General features: G+C 55.0%; 1 protein-coding gene across 2 annotated transcripts in view; it reads right to left on the bottom strand.

The window, feature by feature from the left end:
• Positions 1-16,153, bottom strand: part of CEP164 (centrosomal protein 164) — a 33,795-nt gene extending 17,642 nt beyond the window's left edge. The window contains exons 1-10 of one of the 2 annotated variants that reach the window (XM_086627079.1): positions 16,072-16,153; positions 15,635-15,746; positions 15,241-15,457; positions 11,719-11,859; positions 10,664-10,792; positions 10,194-10,271; positions 7,489-7,599; positions 4,721-5,164; positions 3,142-3,225; positions 1,743-1,826 (exon numbers count right to left, since the gene is read on the bottom strand). In XM_086627079.1, coding sequence (XP_086483205.1) covers positions 1,743-1,826; positions 3,142-3,225; positions 4,721-5,164; positions 7,489-7,599; positions 10,194-10,271; positions 10,664-10,792; positions 11,719-11,859; positions 15,241-15,457; positions 15,635-15,746; positions 16,072-16,153 — 1,482 coding nt within the window. Of the gene's footprint in view, positions 1-1,742; positions 1,827-3,141; positions 3,226-4,720; positions 5,165-7,488; positions 7,600-10,193; positions 10,272-10,663; positions 10,793-11,700; positions 11,860-15,240; positions 15,458-15,634; positions 15,747-16,071 lie in introns of both variants that reach the window. The other variant, XM_086627080.1, reaches the window with a different exon arrangement.
• Positions 16,154-18,432: the final 2,279 nt, after the last annotated feature.

Here is an 18,432-nt window from a genome sequence, read left to right as displayed (position 1 = left end):
CTACCAAAGAGCCTCACCCTTCCCTCAGTGCCTCAGGACTCCCAGCTGTCCCAGTGCCACCACCAGCTTAGCTTTCTGCTCTGCCCAAATGCCTGGCTGCGTCCCACAGAGGCCATCTCCCATGCTGATGACACAAAGCTGGTCCTGTGGGCACAGGAAGGCAGGATGACAGATAACAGGCTGTGCCTTCCCTCGGCACAGCACAGGTCCCGAGGGTCCTCAGCAGGAAGATCTCCACGGTCTCCAGCACGCATCAGCTCAGATCCACGCCTGCCTCCAGCTCCTCTCCATCGCCCTCAGCGTGGCAGCAGGGCCAGCAAAGTGGGATGCCAGCACTTCAGATGCTCCTTAAGTGAAGGGTGAAAGGAGCCGCCTCCCCTCGGCCAGCTGAGAAGCCACATCCCGCAGGAAGCAGCCCATGCAGTCTCTGTCCCAACCAAAAGCCTCCAGTACTGTGCTCATGCAGCTGACAGAAGTGGTCTTTTTTTGAAGCAGGCTATTCTGCCAGTGTATTCCAAGCAAGGCAAGCCCACTTCCTGGAAGCAAACACATTCCTATGAGCCAGAGTCTCATTTCAGACCAGTTTCTGTCCACCGACACAAGAGCAGCTGCAGTTCCACAGGGGCACTGCTTCCAACCCACCCCTCTCCTCACAACAGGGCTGGAAAACTCTGATGGCAGCTGCTCCAGCACCATTTGTATGCAGTGACTGCGCTGCAGCGAGAGGCAGAGGGGAGAACGCAGCAGGCATATGTTTTGTTTTCCCTTCACATCTGATTACGCTTGTTATTAGGCACAAGAGGACAGGTGTATCCTCCAGACAACCTCACTAACTGGATCACTCCTCTCTGCTGGACAGGTGGCGAGTTTGCCACCCAGGGTCTCCTCCAGCACAGCTGATCAACTCACTTACAATCAGAGCAAGGCTGAGTACACCCCAGCTGGAGCCCGACCCTGCACCTCGCCACGCGGCACGCTCTCCCAGCCAAGGCACCGGTGAGCCGAGGCGGTGCGGGAGAGGGCTCGACAGGAACGCGGGGCTGGGGAAGCCAGCTCAGCACCACGCTGAGAATGCGAGGCTAGAACCTGAAGAGGCACAGCAATCTTCTCCAGTGAGAACTGCCTGATGGTAGCCACATCCTGGGCTAATGCGATACAGGACACAGTCACGTGCATGCATATCTACACTACTCCATGTGCCAGACTCGCTGGAAAGAGCCCATTTTTCCCCCTACGTGAAAGCAGGCAATACAACCAAAATGCTTAAAAATGAGCTTCCCTAGACCAAAATCTGTCAAAGGGAGTCAACCTCCTTTTCCTCCCATTTATGCTATCACTTTCTATTCCACAAATCCCTTCCATCCACTTTAGAGAAAAAGGACAAACATACTCACAAAAGAAAAGTAAAACAGACTCTGCTCCCCACCGTTCCCCAGGAAAGGCATTTATCTACGCTTGTTTTGGGGCAGCAAAAGCACCCGTGTGAGCTTGCACACATGCATCCCTTGAAGGCCACCTCTACTCAAAGTTTATGTTCTTTGTGCAGTTACCTGCACCTCATCTCTGCAGAAAAAACAATGCACCAGTAGCGCTGCTGGAAGCCCTGACACTTCCCACACCACTCCTGCTGGCCTCTGCAGAGCCTTTATGCCAACGGCATCATCCTGTGATTAGTGCACCGCAACACAGCGTTTTACCCTGCCTATCCACGGAGCCGCCCTGACCACGTGCAGAGCACTGACCTTGTACAGGGGGCTGGCCGAAACAGGAGACAGAACCTTCATGTCCAGTAGCAGCTCAGAACGGTGGCTCTGGGAACCCACATCCTAAGGAAAGCAGAGAGAGATCAGTGTCAGATGGGCACGTGCAGCTTTTGCCAGAGATACGGAGAGATTAGCCCAAAATCCCAACACAGCTTGGAACCTACGCTCACCGACCCACCAACAGCACGTTGTCTGTAGCACTAGGTATTTGAACAATTAGAGAGGTTTACAGGACATAAAAGAGGCTACACCACGACTCTGGCCTGCATCCAAGCATGGCCGTACCCGTACCGCAGACAGACCGACGGCTCTTCGCGGCTCGGCCAGCACCAGCCTGGTTTTTCTCTTTCCCAAGGCGCAGAGGCACAGGCTGAGAGGTGGTTTGTGCAGAGCTACAGGCTGGGGCCACGGCAGACCAGGGCGCTCAGGAAATTGGGATTCCCTACGGGCTTGGGCACGGGGAGCTCGCAAAACAGAGGCTCTGTTCACCAATGGTCTGCGAGGAAACCCTCCTGCGAGGCCAGGGGACTGCAGTGCCACACGGGGAGGGCACTGGTGAGATGTGTCACACTACCAGTGCACACCTGTGCCACCGACCACAGCGGGCAGGGTGACACATGGTGTGTCCAAGGCAAGCGGCGGATCTTCCCCCGGCCTCTGCTGCTCTCCCTTCTGATACTGCTGCAGATTTCCTGAGATTTTTTCCTACGAGCCAGCCCCTGCAAGTTGCCCACAAGCTATTCACTCTCCAAGATAATTCTCCCTCCTGGCAGAGTCCCCGGGGCTCCTGGCACTGGGCTGCGCAGCGGGAGCGAGCGTGTGCGCGTACATGCCCACAAGCGAGCACTACAAGAGGTATTGTTGGAGGTGGCAGCCACTTGCCAACGCACAGGCTTGTAGTCACACGAACAAATAATGACATTCTCAGCCATTTGCTGGCTGCGCTGCCGCTTCTCCCCGTGGCAGATGGCAGCAGCAGTTTCCTGGGGAGATGGAGAGATGCTGATGGGCATCTCCCCCCATCCCAGGGCCACCCTCCTGCACCTTCTCCCTGCGGGACCCTTGGGAGCCAGCCCTCCCAGCCAGACGGACCCCCCTGAGAAGGAGCTGCCGAGTCCCTTCCAGCAGAGCTGTTACATCACTCATTGTTCTCCTTTCTGCAATCACCCGAGTGCAGTCCCAGCTGTAAGTGACCTACTTTTCCAGGGATGTTGCCTCACCCACAGAGGTGACGCTGCTGGCCCGTGCCACGGCTGTAAGGTCATCGCTCAGCAGTTCAGAGTTGGACCGCAAGCGGTGGGCACAGCGTCAACCAGCTGCACGTTCCCTGAGGGACACGAAAGCTGCACCCAGGGGACAGGGAGCTTCCAGGACTCACCACAGGCCAAACGGGCTCGCTGTCCGAGCAGTTAGACACTTGCAAGTCCTCCCCACAGCCGCTGGTCTCAGATGCCTTCAGAAGCTGAGAGGAAACATGCATTACAGCTTGCACATATCTCACCCCTGCACCTTCACCTGGGCACTTCCAACATGATGACAACTGGTACTGGGAAGACACATTGGCCTCTCTAACCTCAGGAAGAAGAGGCGACTGAGCATCACAGGAAAGGCACTACAGCTGTGACCCACAAGGCAAGCCCAACACACCACTTCACAGATAGAAGACTGAGGAAGGAGATGGGACTGGGGAGGGCACAGAAGCGCTCTTCAAATATCCCTGATAAAGGGCACTTGCTCACTGCCCTCTGTTCCTTCTGCAAGGATCTCTGCAGCTCCGAGAACTCCCCAGCCTGCCACACAGGTGGTTAAAGGCCACACAGAACAGCACCATGATCTTCAAAGGACTTTAAAAGCACACCTTGCTGTGGCCACCTAACCGCAGCGAGGACTCCTGTGTCCTCAGCCACCACAAAGCAGCACGTAGCTGTCAAACGTCAACACCCATGCAGTGCTGCCAGCCTCAGCAGAACTACCCGGGCACACGGGGCGAGCGTGCGGGTAAGTGTTGCAAAAGCAGAGCTTTCGACTGTAAGCTCTGCAGGACAGAGCATGTTTTCCAGGCTCAGTTTTACAGCTTATTGTTTCTTAGAGACGTTACCCGTCAAGGGAAGTAGGAAAACCAGGATCAGCAGGAAGGAAGCGAGAGACAGTTTTTCAGCTCTCACAGTCTAATGTTTCTGGAAGACGCCGAAGCAGAGCGGATAGCACATGTCTGGCTGGCACCCCAGTTGCAGGGGCCAGGCCGTGAACCCATCCGCAGCTCCTGACACTCCGTGGCGGTTCTCCTGCCACAGACCACACAACCATTCACCCCGGTTCAGCTGACGGCAGTTGGGTGTTTGCCAGGTCTCCTCCCTGATGTGCCAGGAAAGCAGTGGGCACACTGGGAGGTACTGGGCTAAGCGGGCTTGAGCTATAGCTCTGGAGCCAGCCCCGAGGCACCGTCCTTCCCTGCTCCGACCTCGCACCTCCGCGGAGCATCCTTCCGCAGAGCCGCGAACGTCGCAGCTGGCAGCTCACTTTACACTTGTGCCCTGGTTCCGCACAAGCTGAGAGAAACAACAGAAGGAGCGAAACAAAGCAGCGGACAGCTGGGCTCGGAGCGAGCGTCGCTGCGAAACCTGCCTGCCTCGTCCAGATGGCAGCACCGAAAGCTGAGACTTCCTTCTCCTCCAAGACTCAAAACACGCGTCGCGGTTCAGGGGCTTTGCCTGCCGGTGGCTTTGGACAGCACTTTGCATAAACACATGGTTCCCTAGCTCGGTGCTGAAGGTGCCCACCTGGGAGCCCGGAGCGCTCGTGGCCCCAGGAACACCCACTGACTCGGAAAGCGCTTCTGCTGACTTGACAGAAAGCAGGTAGGCACTCAGCTTTCCCGAACCACGGCCTTACGAAGCAACGGGAACAGCCACAGCAGCTTCCACACCAAACCCGGCCCACGCAGGCAGGTCTCTTACTGTGCCAGCATCCAGCCTGCTGTCTGTTTTCAGACCAGCTGCTGCTTCTTCCTTCCTTTCATTCACTATCTTTTCGCCAACAGACACGGTGTCGGCGGTGGCAGCCGGGCTCGCCAGCTGATCCGCCTCGGCAGCGCCGGCAGCCGGAGACGCAGCTCGAGGTTGCCCGGGATCGCTGGGCACGTCCGTCCCCGCTGCGCTCCTTTCCCCCAGAGACTCTGGCAGCTCTTCAGCTGCAGAGATGTCACCTTCCACCTCGGCATCTTTCTTGCCCAGCAGTCCGTTCTCAGCCAGCTCCCCATCGGGCTCCTCCTCGTTCGAGCCAGACAGGCAGCTGTCAGCATCTCCGGGAAGGGCTGGAACTGGAGTCGGAGGGCACGCAGCGTCAGAATCCAAGGAAGACTCTCGCCCTTCTTCAGCATGTCTTGATTTGAGAGACTCCTTCTAGGCAGGAAGTCAAACAATTACAACATTCATTACCCCCTCCCTGGGAGGGCGCAGGGGTCAGAAGCAGCACGGGTTCTCCTACGGCAAGCAGCAGAATCACGAAGCTTTGGGTGACTAAGACCACTTTGATTTCTTTATATACAGTCCCTTCCAAAGGCAAGGAACTTGAGATAAACACTCATTTCTTGGGCTCAGAATTTTTTTTTTTTTTTTTTAAATCTGTTGCCATTTTTATTCACAAGGTCTCCCGCAGACAAAAGGTGCTCTCAGCCCCTGGGAGCACCTACATGCTCTGCAACAGACCCTTCCATGCTTCCACATTGGATCTGTCCAGTGAGAGAAGGAAACGTGCAAGAGACTATTACAGGACATCTAACTCCTGCCTGAACTGACAAGCAGAGAAGAGTAGGCAGGACACAACCATCCCGTGTTCCAGCAGGACAAATTCGAGGGCTGGCACTGATTTCGGCACCACACCACAGCTAGCTGGAGATGGAGAAACGGCAGAACCCACCGGCCTTGGGGAAAAACACCCCGAATTAAAGCTTAGTCACCCAAAGGCTGGACTGCCTCTCCCAGCAGCAGGGGGCCACAGGGCTCACAACACAAAGCACGGCAGCCAGGGGGAGCAGGAAGAGGTCCCCCATCAGTAGGCAAACACAACTGCTCGCACGGCGTGCTTCCTCGCTGTTTTATTAATGCCGCGGTGCCTTGTCAAGCATTAGCTGCACCCTGCGTACAGCGTGTACCGTACACGGAGCGCACATTTTAACGATGTATTTTTATCAAAGTGCAACCGCAACACTGTCAGCTTTAAACCCGGAGCTGCGGCAAACTGGAAGAACGTCTCCGAGCACGTCGTTTGTCTGAGACACCTTCTCAGGGCTGAGCGAGCCATCCATCAGAGCAGAGAGGAGGACAGAAATCTCATCACTGGGTCCTTCCGAAAAAACTGCAGTTCAGAGCCTCACCTGCAGTTCCCTGAGCCATAAACGAAAGCTCACAGCCCCTTTCCAGGGGAGTGCCTGGACAGCAGGGGTTCAGACACACCACCCAGCCACTAGCCAGGCTGTGCCAAGGCCTCCAGGACACCTTCCTTCTGAAATCCAGAAAAACATGTGCAAGTGGCAGTTCTTTAGCTTTACTCCAGCAGAGGAGTCCTTGCTACACTTCCCTTTATATCTGGGCATTAGGGCACCTGGGAAGCTGTGCTCCCTTTTGGGCAGGCTGGCTTTAGAGTTCTCCTGAGGATCCCTCTCCAGGACATCTGGCAGTGCCCAGGAAACAAGATGCCAGATGACACCAGTCAGGATGATTCTGCTTGAAACACTGTGCAGGCATTTCCCTTCGAGGGGCACACAGGCACCACAACAGAATATACCGATGCATCCAATAATACTGAGCACACAAAGATTTGTCTCCAGGCAACTTTGCCTCAGTTACTCGAATATCCCAGAATAGTTTTGTTAGCAGGTAGAATCCTATTTTAAGGACAGACAGAGACAAAGCTTTGGTTAACATTACATCTTAATGATCACAAATGCAACTCTCCAGAAGAGGGAACTATGCCCATCAGACACAGGGGAAAGAGGAGGAGGGGGGAGGTTTTCCTCATGCAAAAACAGACTATGGATTTTCTACGGATTTCAGAGCTAGGACAAGTCAGTCAGGTTGTAATCAGCTTTAGCTGATCTTCTCACAAGCTGCAACACGTTTCACCTGCAGCTGAGCTACACTAACCACTGTGACATTTCTGCCTATCAAATCACGAATTCCAGTGATCAGTGTACGTCTGGAGCAAAGCCATTGACACCAGTGGGACCAGGTTTTGGAAAGGCATCTGATCCAGGGATGAACAACCAGGATGAACAGCAGCCACCAAAACCGAATCCTACTTATCTCAGGAGACAGGATGACCATGCCACCTCTTTGGCCTTCAAAATGTTGAACGTAAGAGATTACAACAAAAAAATTCCATGTTCTTTCTAACTTTAAAAGAAAAATAAAAAGAGGAAGAGTCTCATACTACATATAGAATGCCTTTGAAAGGTGATGTGCTCCTCCCCTGCTCCCTGATTTCAGGCTGTTCTCAGGCACAGCAGCACAGGGAGGGGGTAGGCTTGCCAGACCTCCTCTGGGCAGCACTTGCCCTTGGTTTTCAAGTTTACACCTCTCTCCACGCACACAGTGCTTTAAGCAGCAAAACAAACAAACCAAGCAACGACCGGATCCACAGCACAACACCAGAAGCTGCCTACTGCGTGCACGGCTTCAGCGACATCATGCAAGCAGGACGGTGATGTCAGGGAGCCACTCATCACCTCTCTCGGGCTGCCAGCCTCCTCCGCAGGACTCCCTCGGTGCTGGAGATCAGCTTCAGCGACATCAGCTAACGGGCTGCCGCCGCTCCCCTCCTCTGCTCTGCTGTTCTCCTGGTAGGTGACACATCCGCTAGCACAAGTCCTCACCACCTTCCCAAGTCAGCTGGGTCACCGCCCTGCGTATCACCCACTGAGCGTGTCCCTGGAGCAGAAAGCTCTCCAACCTCCGCTCAGGAGCTCACAGGCCCAGGTTCCCCAAGCATCCAACTGTTTGCACTCCATGTGCTTTACCACTGCTGCTTTTCCAGCTGGCCAGCCCCATCAACCCAGTGTTCCCCCAGATTCTTTCTTCCCAGCTCAGGACCCCCACCAGCAGTGGCTCACCACAGCAGTTCTCCGCCACGCTCCCCCAGCATGGCAGAGAGTGAGGCTCTGGACACCTCAGCCATTGCTCCCCTTCCACTCACCATCCCTGCACTGGCGGTTTACGGATGTCTCTGTTTCCTGGGAAGCAGCAGCGCTGCTTCCTGCACATACATCTCTGCAGCAGCACAAGCTGTATTGCACGATGTTTACTCACAGAGGCAGCTCCCTTTCACACATCTCCATCTGCTGAAGCAGCCTCGCGTGGCAGTTCCCCACCACACAAAGGACCCCCTTGGCTCCCCGTGTTTACCCAGAGATTGACCTGCACAGAAGGCAGAGCACTGAACCTCCCAAGCTGCAAGCACTGCATCAGGGGATCATTCCTGCTGCTGTGGGACCCTCTCCTCGGGCACCCAGAGATGCTGCCAGACCTTTTCCTCCTCTTGCCCCTTCCAGCAGGATCCCAAAGCCCTCCTGTATTTTAGAGCAGAGTCCCACATGTCTGCAGCAGCCACTCCATCACAGGAACACGGGAGGCAAGCAAGCTGGGTTCAGGTGACAGCTAACCCCACGAGCAGCCAAGCAAACCAAGGTGCCTAGAAGAGGCCCTCTACTCTTTCCACGAGTCCATTCTAACCACCACACACAACCCTCACACCTAGAGTTCTCCAGCATTGGACTTAGCTCTCGTTTTCAGTGCCTCTTCCCCAGATAACTTACTCCTTGCTCCAGAAAAGCACACTGAAGGTTCCTTTCCATTTCTCCTCCCTCTCTCCCAGACACTCGTGCCATCTCCGATGCAGCCTCTGCTCTCACCCAACACCCTTGTGTCTCAGCAAGTCACTAAAACCACACGCTTGTTTCCTTCGAGCGTAGGTATTCAACCGCCATCCACAGGCTACACAAAACGAGATTTTTCATCACATCACCCCCTTACTGCTTAGATTTCCCCCCCTCGGTAGGGCTTGCTCTACCAATCCTCTCCTCTCCATTTGTAAGGAAGCTGAGGAACAGCTCCGGCTGTGGGCTCACAGGAATGATTTCTGCTGCCATCTGATGGAACTACAACTGAATTATCTTTTCCAGCAGGGCACTAATCTCTCATCAGGACCCAGATATCACCCATCTGGGTTAACAGAGCCTGGCTCCTGGGCAGCAATTGCCATTTCGTAATAGCTTCCCGAAGCCCTGCTGCAGCACCGAAATGCCAAGGCAGCTCTTTCTTCCTGGACACATTAACATTTCGGTGACGAATTGGGCACCGACAGGCTGCTTGTTGTTTGGAGACAAAAGAGTCAGGCTTTTCTTTCTCACATCCACTTTCGTGTAAGCCTTTGCAGTTTCTGCCCAGCACTGTGAATGGGTTCTCCAGCAAAGCACTTCACAGCTTAATTTTCCTAGGCTGGATAAGGGAAATACTGTAAAAAACTTGAAAAGGAATTAATTTGCCTTTCAGATACTGGAACGGCATTTTCAAAGTGGTAAGAAAGGATTAGTGTCAGTGCAAACAGCCAGGTCGGATCAGAGCTGCTTGCAACGCACTTCCCTTTGTGCCCGTGTCATCCGAAGGCGGATCACCGCCAAGGAAGCGCAGGCGGCGAGCGCACACCCACGGGGAGAGCAAAATGTCTGCACAGGGCCACGCGGGTAAGGAACTCGCTGATGCCCTGAGCCATGGAATTCATCAGTCCAAGAAGAAAACAGGTTTAGGTTGCCACGGAAGTGGCCTCACATGGAGGTTTAAGATTCTTGCGGAACTGAGCGACCGTGCAAGAATGGCATTGCCAGAGTACGTTCCCCTCTCTGGTCCCCAGCGACACCATTGCAGCTTCAGCTGAGAACAAGCCTTCCTTCTACACGCACTGGAAAGAGCAATGAGGAAGGAGACCATGGCCCTTCCTCAACAAGCCTTCCTCCCACAGCAGGCACAGCGGCCCCTCTCTGATCTGAGACCCTCTCCATTCTGCTGTTCCATGGAAGAGTCAATTTCCAGTTCACCCATGGCACCTGCATGGCTCTAAGCTTCACTCTTTCTTCATTCAGAACAGAGCAAAGCTCTGCACTCTGTGCCAAGATGCTTCCTCCTCAAATGCCACCTACCAAACGCCAAGTGTTCTCCTTCCAGCACAAACCTGCCCCTGATACCCACACCGCTGTCCCCTGCGGACAGTGTCTGCCTTCCCACACGCTCCCCCAGCACCTTCCTCTCCATCAGTCTGCTGCAGGTTGTTCCTGCTCAGAAGTGACACACAGAGCTCGTCCCTCAGGCACCTCTCCCGCCCGCTCCCTCCCTCCCCAGGGACACAGCTCCTCTCCTGCCTCCTCTCCCACTGTCTTACCTCGCAGTCAAAGCCACCTCCCAGGGCGCTGACATCCATGTGCAGGTTTTTGAACATGCTCGCTGTCCCATGGAGGCTCTGAAAGTATTGAAAAGACGACGGTCAACATCGAGCTCTGACCTCCACCATCCCACAGGCCACACCGGAGGACCTGGGGGGTCCCAAGCAGTGAAAAAAGGCAGCAGAGCCATGGCAATACGCCCAGGAGATACGCCTACGGCCAACCCACTTTGGAAACAGATCACGGCAAATGCTGATTTATAGAGGAGTACTAGGAGAAAACAGGATTAGATGCTTTCTGGCAACCAAAAACCACACAGAGGAAACACAGCACAAATTAAGGCCCAGAGCCAAACAGAACTACCATGGTCAAGCAGCCATTACTGTGGGGGCATCACAGCTTCTCATTCCCTGGGGCTTCATGCACTCTGGTTACCGACACGCATTAGGAGCCAAGGCACAAAAGCTACCTCACTCTCACTTTCTTCCTCTTCCGTCCTCCCTTTATCTAGTGCCGCTGTGTTCAACAAACTCTTCTCATTGGAGACCAAGCCCAGCAACTTCTGGGTCTGGCTGGGGGCCTTACAGGTCTCTGCAGCCTGCAAAGTCAGAAGGAGAAAGGGGAGTGAGAGGACAGCCGAAGAGAGGGCAGACACAAAGGCAGGGAGGCACACTGACTCGGACACCGGCCAAGCAGGGAAGCTGCTGGATTCCAAGAAGGTGCTCGGGATTACACAGCAGCTCTTGTTCTGCACAGCCATGTCCAGCAGGGAGAGAACATCTTCCTTAGGAGGCTGCACACCAAAGGGGCTCTGCTCCCATCCCGAAGAAGCACATCTGCAAAACCTGTCGGTGCCTCACAACACCGATTCAGTCGGGAACACAATGAAGCAAAGTGTTTGAAGTCACCAGTGACAAGACTCAACTCAGCATGAAGAAAGCCTTCAGCAAAGGTGGCTTTGTATATTATTTTGCACATCTCTTGTTTTGTTTTCCTTTAAAAGATCTATTTGTTACCACTCAGAACATGGTTGTTTTCTTGATCCAAAGGGCACATTCTGTAAATGATCATTGAGTGTCACTGTAAATCTTAGTTATCCAGAAAATTGTTCTCAGCAGATGATAGTTGAGTGAAAATATTATTTATCAGGTTACCTTATCTGTACCATGTGTCACACTTCATCTGCACACAAATCAAAGTTCTACTAAAATGAACTTAACAGACTTTTCCTCCCTCTAACAGTAATTAAAACAATTCTGTCCCGAGAGCTGCTAAAGATAATAGAAGAAAGCCCACCACAAATTTAGTACTAGGATCCCTAGAAGCAGCAAAAGAAAAGAAATATAGTGAAAGAGAGCAGGGAAGCGTGCTTTTGACAGAGAAAAGTATTTCAAAACAGACGAGAGGTCACAAACACTGTCATTAAGCTCCTAAGCATCACCACGCCTGCCACCCTTTGCAGACCATGCTTCCCAGGGCACGTTGGCAGAGAAGAGGGAGCCTTACCCACGCTCCTCTGTTGGCTGCAAGGCTGGAGTCCACCGAGCTGCCCAGGTCCGAGTGGAGCGACCCACGAAGGATGCTGGCCGGAGCAGCCGCAGGGCCCCGCAGCGGAGCCAGTCTCCCCAGGGGCACCGGCATGGGCACCGGCAGGGCGTCCGAGGGCTGGAGAGAGCAGAAGGGACTGGCTGATCAGAGGGCACGGGCGCACGGCTCACGCTCCTTAGGTCAGAGAGGGAGGAAGTGCTCCCCTGTGCCAACACTGGCTGCTGAGACCCGTGATACTGAACCCCCCACCTCTGAAAAGCTGCTGTGAGACCCCACACCCAGCAATCACCAGCCCATGAGATGCCTAAGGAACAGCTGTTGGATTTACTCCCACATGTTTGTCTTCCAAAGACTCATCTGAACACGGTGATTGACATGACAGCAGTGAGACGATTCAGAAAAATCAACAGGCATTGCCCCAAAACCAAGAGACACGCAGCAGCCACACTCCCACATCTGCACGTGCCCCCCACCTCCTTCTGGAAGGGGCTCTTCCCCACAGCACACACCCAAGGCAAACTGGGCAGCTTCACCTCTGTTTGCCCTGCTACTCCGTGCAGCGCGGAACCCCTCCGACAGCAAGCAGCCTCTTACTCTCCACGAGCTGCAATAACCATCTCTTTTTTGACCGAATCCAGGCTGCTCCCACACCTTACACCAGCGGAAAGGTTACAGGCAGCAGAAAGCAGCTCTACTGCAGCACATCCCTAAGCAGCCCCTGAATGCACCTTCTTCAGAGCACGGAGAGCCCCGGGAGCCATCCAACATCCTCACCTCGGAGCAACACACGCTCGACATCAAGTCATCCTCACCCAGAAACGTGACCTTTCTGTTTGACTCGGGAATTCTGCACCCAGGCAGCCTCTCCCTGCCATACACCGCACAGGTTACACCAGCACCACACACATCCCAGGATTATCTTCGCAGCATGCCAGTGCTGTCAAGAGCTGTTGCTTCAGCAGAGCACGTGTGTACTCAGAAATCACAGCTCCAGTGCCTGCACAAGTCCTTGCCACAGCAATGGCAGCAGAATAAATCACACATTCTGACCCTAATTATTGCCTACAGCTGGCCTTTCACTACAGGAATGGAGCAGAGGACACCAGCTGTCCTTCAGCAAAGACAAACTCGCTTCCATCAGGCTAATTAAAACTTCCAGGATAATCTGCAGTTTACCTGATATTTATAGGCATAGTTCTTACCAGCTAAGGGAGCGCTGCCACATGCTGGTAATGAGAAACCTGAGCCAGTGATTTGGCCGAGCCGCAGCTGGGTCCCAGCAGCAGCAGAGCAAAGCCATTCGTTAACACAGAGCAAAGCAATTCGTTAACTCATTTTTTCTCTTCAAAACAGGAGATTTGGTAAGGTCGTATTAAATTGAGGCAGTTACTTATGGGCAGAGGCAAAACAACCTGGGACGCTGCTCCTAGTGAGGGGCAGGATTCTGCTGTAGGCAGAGGGAAAGAGTTTGGGCAGAGCAGAGCAAAACAGTCCAGCTATTCCCAGAAGGAGACAGCTACATTTCTAGGTGGGCCCCATCACACCTGCAAGCCATCTCGTGTCCTACAACCACAGCAGCAGCCACCCCAGGACTCAGCTGTGCTCAGACAAGTCAGTACAGCACCCACCAGCAAAACCATGGTCTGCAGCCACCAGGAATACTCCTTCTCTGTTTGAGAAAGCCAATTCATACTTTTCCCCATTTTTTTTCCCCTTTCATTTAAGAGGGAAGAGAGTCCACTTCTTAAGGCACTGGCCATGGATGCAGGAGAGCGGCTGTAACTTATGGGTTTTTATGTCATTTCAACCAACTCAATCACTCTGGGACTTGAGACTCAGCAAGCAAAATAGAGTATTTGACCCTGCCATCCCACTTGCTTTACTGCCCATCACCTGTTTCCAGCTCAGAAAGCAAGTTACTTTGGTTGTTTTTTTTTTTCCTTCTCTGAGCTACCTCCTGAGCTTTAGGTAAACCACTAAAACTAATGCCACATCTGCTTACGTGACCTCCAACAGGATGTTTTTGCCCCTTTTCTCCTGAACCCCAGCTTAGAAGCAAGACTTCACTCTCCAGTTCTCCAGAAGCATTTGGAAACAACGGAAAGGGACAGGGACTGCTGCTGCCCTGGCACTCAACCTGCAAGTCTGCTGCGACTTTCCCTCCCCACACTCCAGGAGCTTGATCCATCCTTCTGGTGCCTCTTTTCACTTCTTTTTGCACTCCAGCACCATCAGACTCCTGGGCAGTGCATCTCCCCCAAAAATCCATCCGAAGACTAACGTGTTCGGGTTCTGGGCTGGGGCCTCTCTCACTTTCCTGCAGCCTGTGGCACAGTTCCACAGCCCCGGAGCTACGCTCCCGCTCCGACTGCTGGCCAGGATGGAGCACCTGAGCTGGGGATGACCCCAGGAGCAGGTGAGGCAGCAGAGGCTCTGCTGTAGTAGAGCACAGGTCCTTCCATCTCCCAGACACGCAGCATGGAGAGGAGTGACAGCTCACTCCCCGTACCTGGGGGCACAGTTATGAGAACTGGCTGAATGGCTGCTACCACACTCCGATATCAAACCACTTCCTTAGTCATTTCTCCAGCCATCTTTAGCAAACGAAGAAAGATGTTTTGATATTAAGATCCACCACAGAACAAAGATCCACATCAATTACCCTCTTTGCACCTGCTCCTAAGACACAAGGCAGTACAGGTGTGATCCCCTGAAGGACTGCAGCATGGCTCTCTAGCACACCTTCACTGCTGTCTGCTTCTACACCTGCTCCTATTTCCCTCAGCTCCAGCTGCTCTAAACCCTTTCTCTCAGGTCAGCTGATGGTCTCGTTGCTCTTGTATAGACCATACATTTTATATATCAACAGGTGCATCAACTTTTGAGCACTTGAAATTACATGTATACATATAAAAGAAAAATACTCCAATTGAGGCTTGCTGAATTGAAGAGGTCTACACCTTGACCAAGAACACAAGGCACCAGCTTTCCCCTTGGAGATTTATCTCTTTACTGGCAAACAGAAGGTAGGGATGATTTGCTATCACTTGAGATATAAAGGGAATTTGGTTATGCTTGCAGATACCAACAGCAAAGCAGACTAACCTCACACATCACATGTGTGATCACTGCACAACCACCATTCCTTGTCCTCTCCAAGGAAGGAAATCTTTCCAGCACTACAAATATCTGCTGCAAAGATTAGCACCAGCATCCTTGGCTGGTGCCATATCCTTCTCAGTGATAGCATCACCCCAACTCCAGATGGGCCCTTCTGAACCAAAACTTCCCAACTCTTGATGGGTTTATGACTCCATTTCTGTTGGATTTTCATCAAACTCACAACCCTGCTGGACAGGATCCCTTGTCAGGGGACCACTGTTCCGACCTCAAAGCAGTAAGAGCACAGGATCACTTCAATTCACAGCCACTTGTTCATCCTCCACCCAGCCCTCTTGCTCCTCCTCAGAAGCACCACAAGCAGCAGAGCCTCCTCACAGCGTGTTGCTTCAGTGACTGCTTTTCCTTCTTGTCCTTTTTGTCTTTCTTCTCTTTCTTTTCCTTCTTCTTCTCTTTCTTTTTCAGGCTGCCACGTGCCAGCAGCTTCTCTCGCTCCTGAACAACAAGCGCTCTGTAGTGATCATCACAGGGGTGGTCCCACGTGGACTGGCCCGTGGCAAAGTTGAAGTAGTAGATATCACCAGTGGTGTCCTGGCTGCAGGGCAAAAATGGCATGAGAAGCTAAAGCAATACTTGCCCATCCACAGGAAGAACATCTGTTGCAGCATTCCCCCCCGCCACCAGCTGGTACCCAGCTCTGCCAGCTCTGTGGGCAGCACACAGCAAGGGAAGGGCAGGAATCGAAGAGGACAGCTGCCGACAGGGCTCTCACCAGGGCTTCCACTCCATGGGTAACGGGGCCACGATGCCTTCCCTGGCCAGCCACATCAGCTCGGGCTCCTTCTCGGGGTCAATCCCGATCTCCCGTGCAAAACTCTGGATTTCTAGGAAAACGGAAGAGGAACCTGTGGATGCAGGCACTACGTAACAAAGCCCATCTCCTCAGCTAAAGCAAGAGAAGCTGCTCAAAGCTGCCAACACAGCCCTGGGACTGCAAGTATGTCCTACCAGGCTGGTAAAGCAGAGAGACAGACCGAAAAATGGCATTTATCTTTGCAAGCAAAAAGTTAATTTTTCAGCTCCACATCCTGTGAAATCCCATTTACTGTACCCTCTCTACTCATGCTCTCCCGATTCCAGTTTCCTCAATACAACTAGAAGTGACTCATGTGTTTGAATCCTCCCCCAGGGAGGACAGGCACGGGTTACCTTGTTCTTTGGGAACGTAGGTCTCATCGTAAGCTTCTTCCAGGATAAGCTGGTCACCAATGCACACCAATGCTCCTGCCATGGCTCCCTGCACCTGGCAGCACGAAGGAACACACGCAAAAATCACAACCAGCAGCCACACTCTGAAATAAAGCTTCCTCATCACACGGCACGTGGCAGAGCCCCGCAGGAAACTCGGCACCGGAGCTGTGGAGGGGAACACGGTGTGCTGGGGCTGCCAGGCATGGGTGCAGATGGGAAGGGCAGAGAGCAAAGGCAGCCAGAACTGATGGAATCTGGTCAAAGCAGGAGGACACAGCTAAAAGCACTGGGCAGCGAGCTGCAGCTCAAAGTGAATTAACAGCACAGAAGGAGGGGAAGAAATATTTCAGTATGTACAAGCACATTTCCTCACCTGCCCTACAAGAGGCAGAGGCTGTTGGCACTTAGTTCTGCTTTATGGTTTATTCATTTGGTGACAAGGAGACAGATCCCACCTGCTGACTGGGCAGTGCCCGGACACGCCATGCAGGGCACAGCCAGGGGCTCTGCACTGTCTGACACCCACCCTGCGCTCCAGGGGGAGGAAGCTGCCCCCATCACACCACCCACGACCCAATCCACCCCAAAGGAAGGAAGCAAGGCACACGACAGGGTACAGCTCTCTGCTCAGAGCTCTTCCGCTGCACGCAGCAAAGCCGAACCAAAGGCTTTCCACGCACACTTCACAGCGGCTGGGGACACAGAGAGCAGAGCTGAAGTGCCACAAAAGGTATAACCAGACTCCCCAGGCTTTCAGGCTTCTACAGAGGAGATGAGCACTTGCTTCGGGGACTTTTTAAACAGGCAAGAAAGAAGCTGACACAAGAACGGGAAAAAAGAGAAAACAGTTTTCCCAGAGCACAGCACGGCTTTGAGAGCAGTCCCTGGGCTGAGCCAGCACCGCCCTTCTCTCCATGCCCTGCTTGCCTTGGCCTCTCCTGCCTTCCCAGAGGACGGTTCAGAAGCTACGAAAGGATCCTAATTTATCGCGCCCCACCCCTGGAGGACTGCTTTGCTATTTAACTCCAAGACTGTAGGCAGCGATTCAGTCCTGCTACAGCTGGGCTGTTACAACCCCTTCACCGCAGGTTTAGGCAGCTGCAAGTTCATTTCCCGACCCCAAACACCCTCAGCTGTGGCTCTACACAGCCACGCTTGGCCAGCACTAGCCTCCCACAGCCAGGGCAGGGGGCTGAGCGGGCTCCCGGTGCCAGCACCACCCGGGGGGGACCGTGAGCCCACAGCAGGAGCGCGGGCAGGGCTGTCCCTCCCCGTCCTGCTGCTGAAGCACACATGGAGGAGGTCGGGCTAGCTTCTGCCCTAAAGCCCCGAAACACACGCACGAAGCGCGTGCTGTCCCCACGGGACGCAGGGCCGCCCGGTGCCCCAGCAGCCGGAGGGACGGGACGCGCAGCGTTAACACGCTCGCAACGGCCGCCTGGAGCGGGACCACCGCGCAGCCGCCCGTGCTTGAGCCCCCGCTGCTCTCTGCCCTGCCGCCGCCCCCAGCCCACTCCGCACCCGTAACTCCTGTGCAAAGCCGCCCCAGGAGCGGCGGTTAATCCCGGCTCTCTCCAGGCAGGAATATTCCCAGGACACACCAAACCGAAGCACCGCCACCGGACTCACCCCCCCTCCCAGACGCACCCAACTACAACAGCCGGGCGCGGAGGCGGGAGCCAGCAGAGCCCTGCCCCGCTCCCGGCTCGGTGCGGCAGCTCCCGCCGGCGCGGAGGGCTCCGGGACAGCGGGATGGGATGGGGCGGCTCCCTACGGCCCCCCTGCCCCGGGCGGGAGCAGCCGCCTCCCGCCAGCCCCGCACGCTCCCCCCGGCCCTCACCCCGCTCACCGGAGGCGCTCACGGGGCCCGAGCGGGGCGCACGGCGGAGCCGCCGCTCCCACGGACGGACGGACGCCGCGGGTTGCCTGGAGCCGCACGCGCCGCCGCCGCTTCCGGCCGCGGACCAGCCCGCCCCCGCCTAAATGCCATTGGGCTGCGGGGGGGGGGTTTCCGGCGCCGGATTGGCCGGCGGGAGGGCGGGGCCGTGTGACGGCGCGGCGCGGCGGCGCCTGCCGGGGGCTGTAGTCCGAGCGGGGCGGGTCCCGCCGCGCGTTGCCATGGCGACGCGTGGGCTGCCCCGCGGCCCGGCCCGGCCCGGCCCGGCGCGGCGCCCCGGCCTCGCCCCTGCTCCCGCCCCGGGCCGGGCCACAGCCGTGCCGGGGGGAAGGGTCCGCACCGGGCCGCGCCGCGAGCGCTTCCGCCGGCGGGCGGGGGGCGGGCTGGCGGCGCGGCGGGCGCGGGCGGAATTCCGGGGCGGG

Source organism: Tauraco erythrolophus, chromosome 26 (assembly GCF_009769465.1).
Source record: "Tauraco erythrolophus isolate bTauEry1 chromosome 26, bTauEry1.pri, whole genome shotgun sequence".
NCBI lineage: Eukaryota > Metazoa > Chordata > Aves > Musophagiformes > Musophagidae > Tauraco > Tauraco erythrolophus.
Note: the sequence above shows the minus strand (reverse complement) of the source record. Positions and strands in the feature narration are given on the sequence as shown.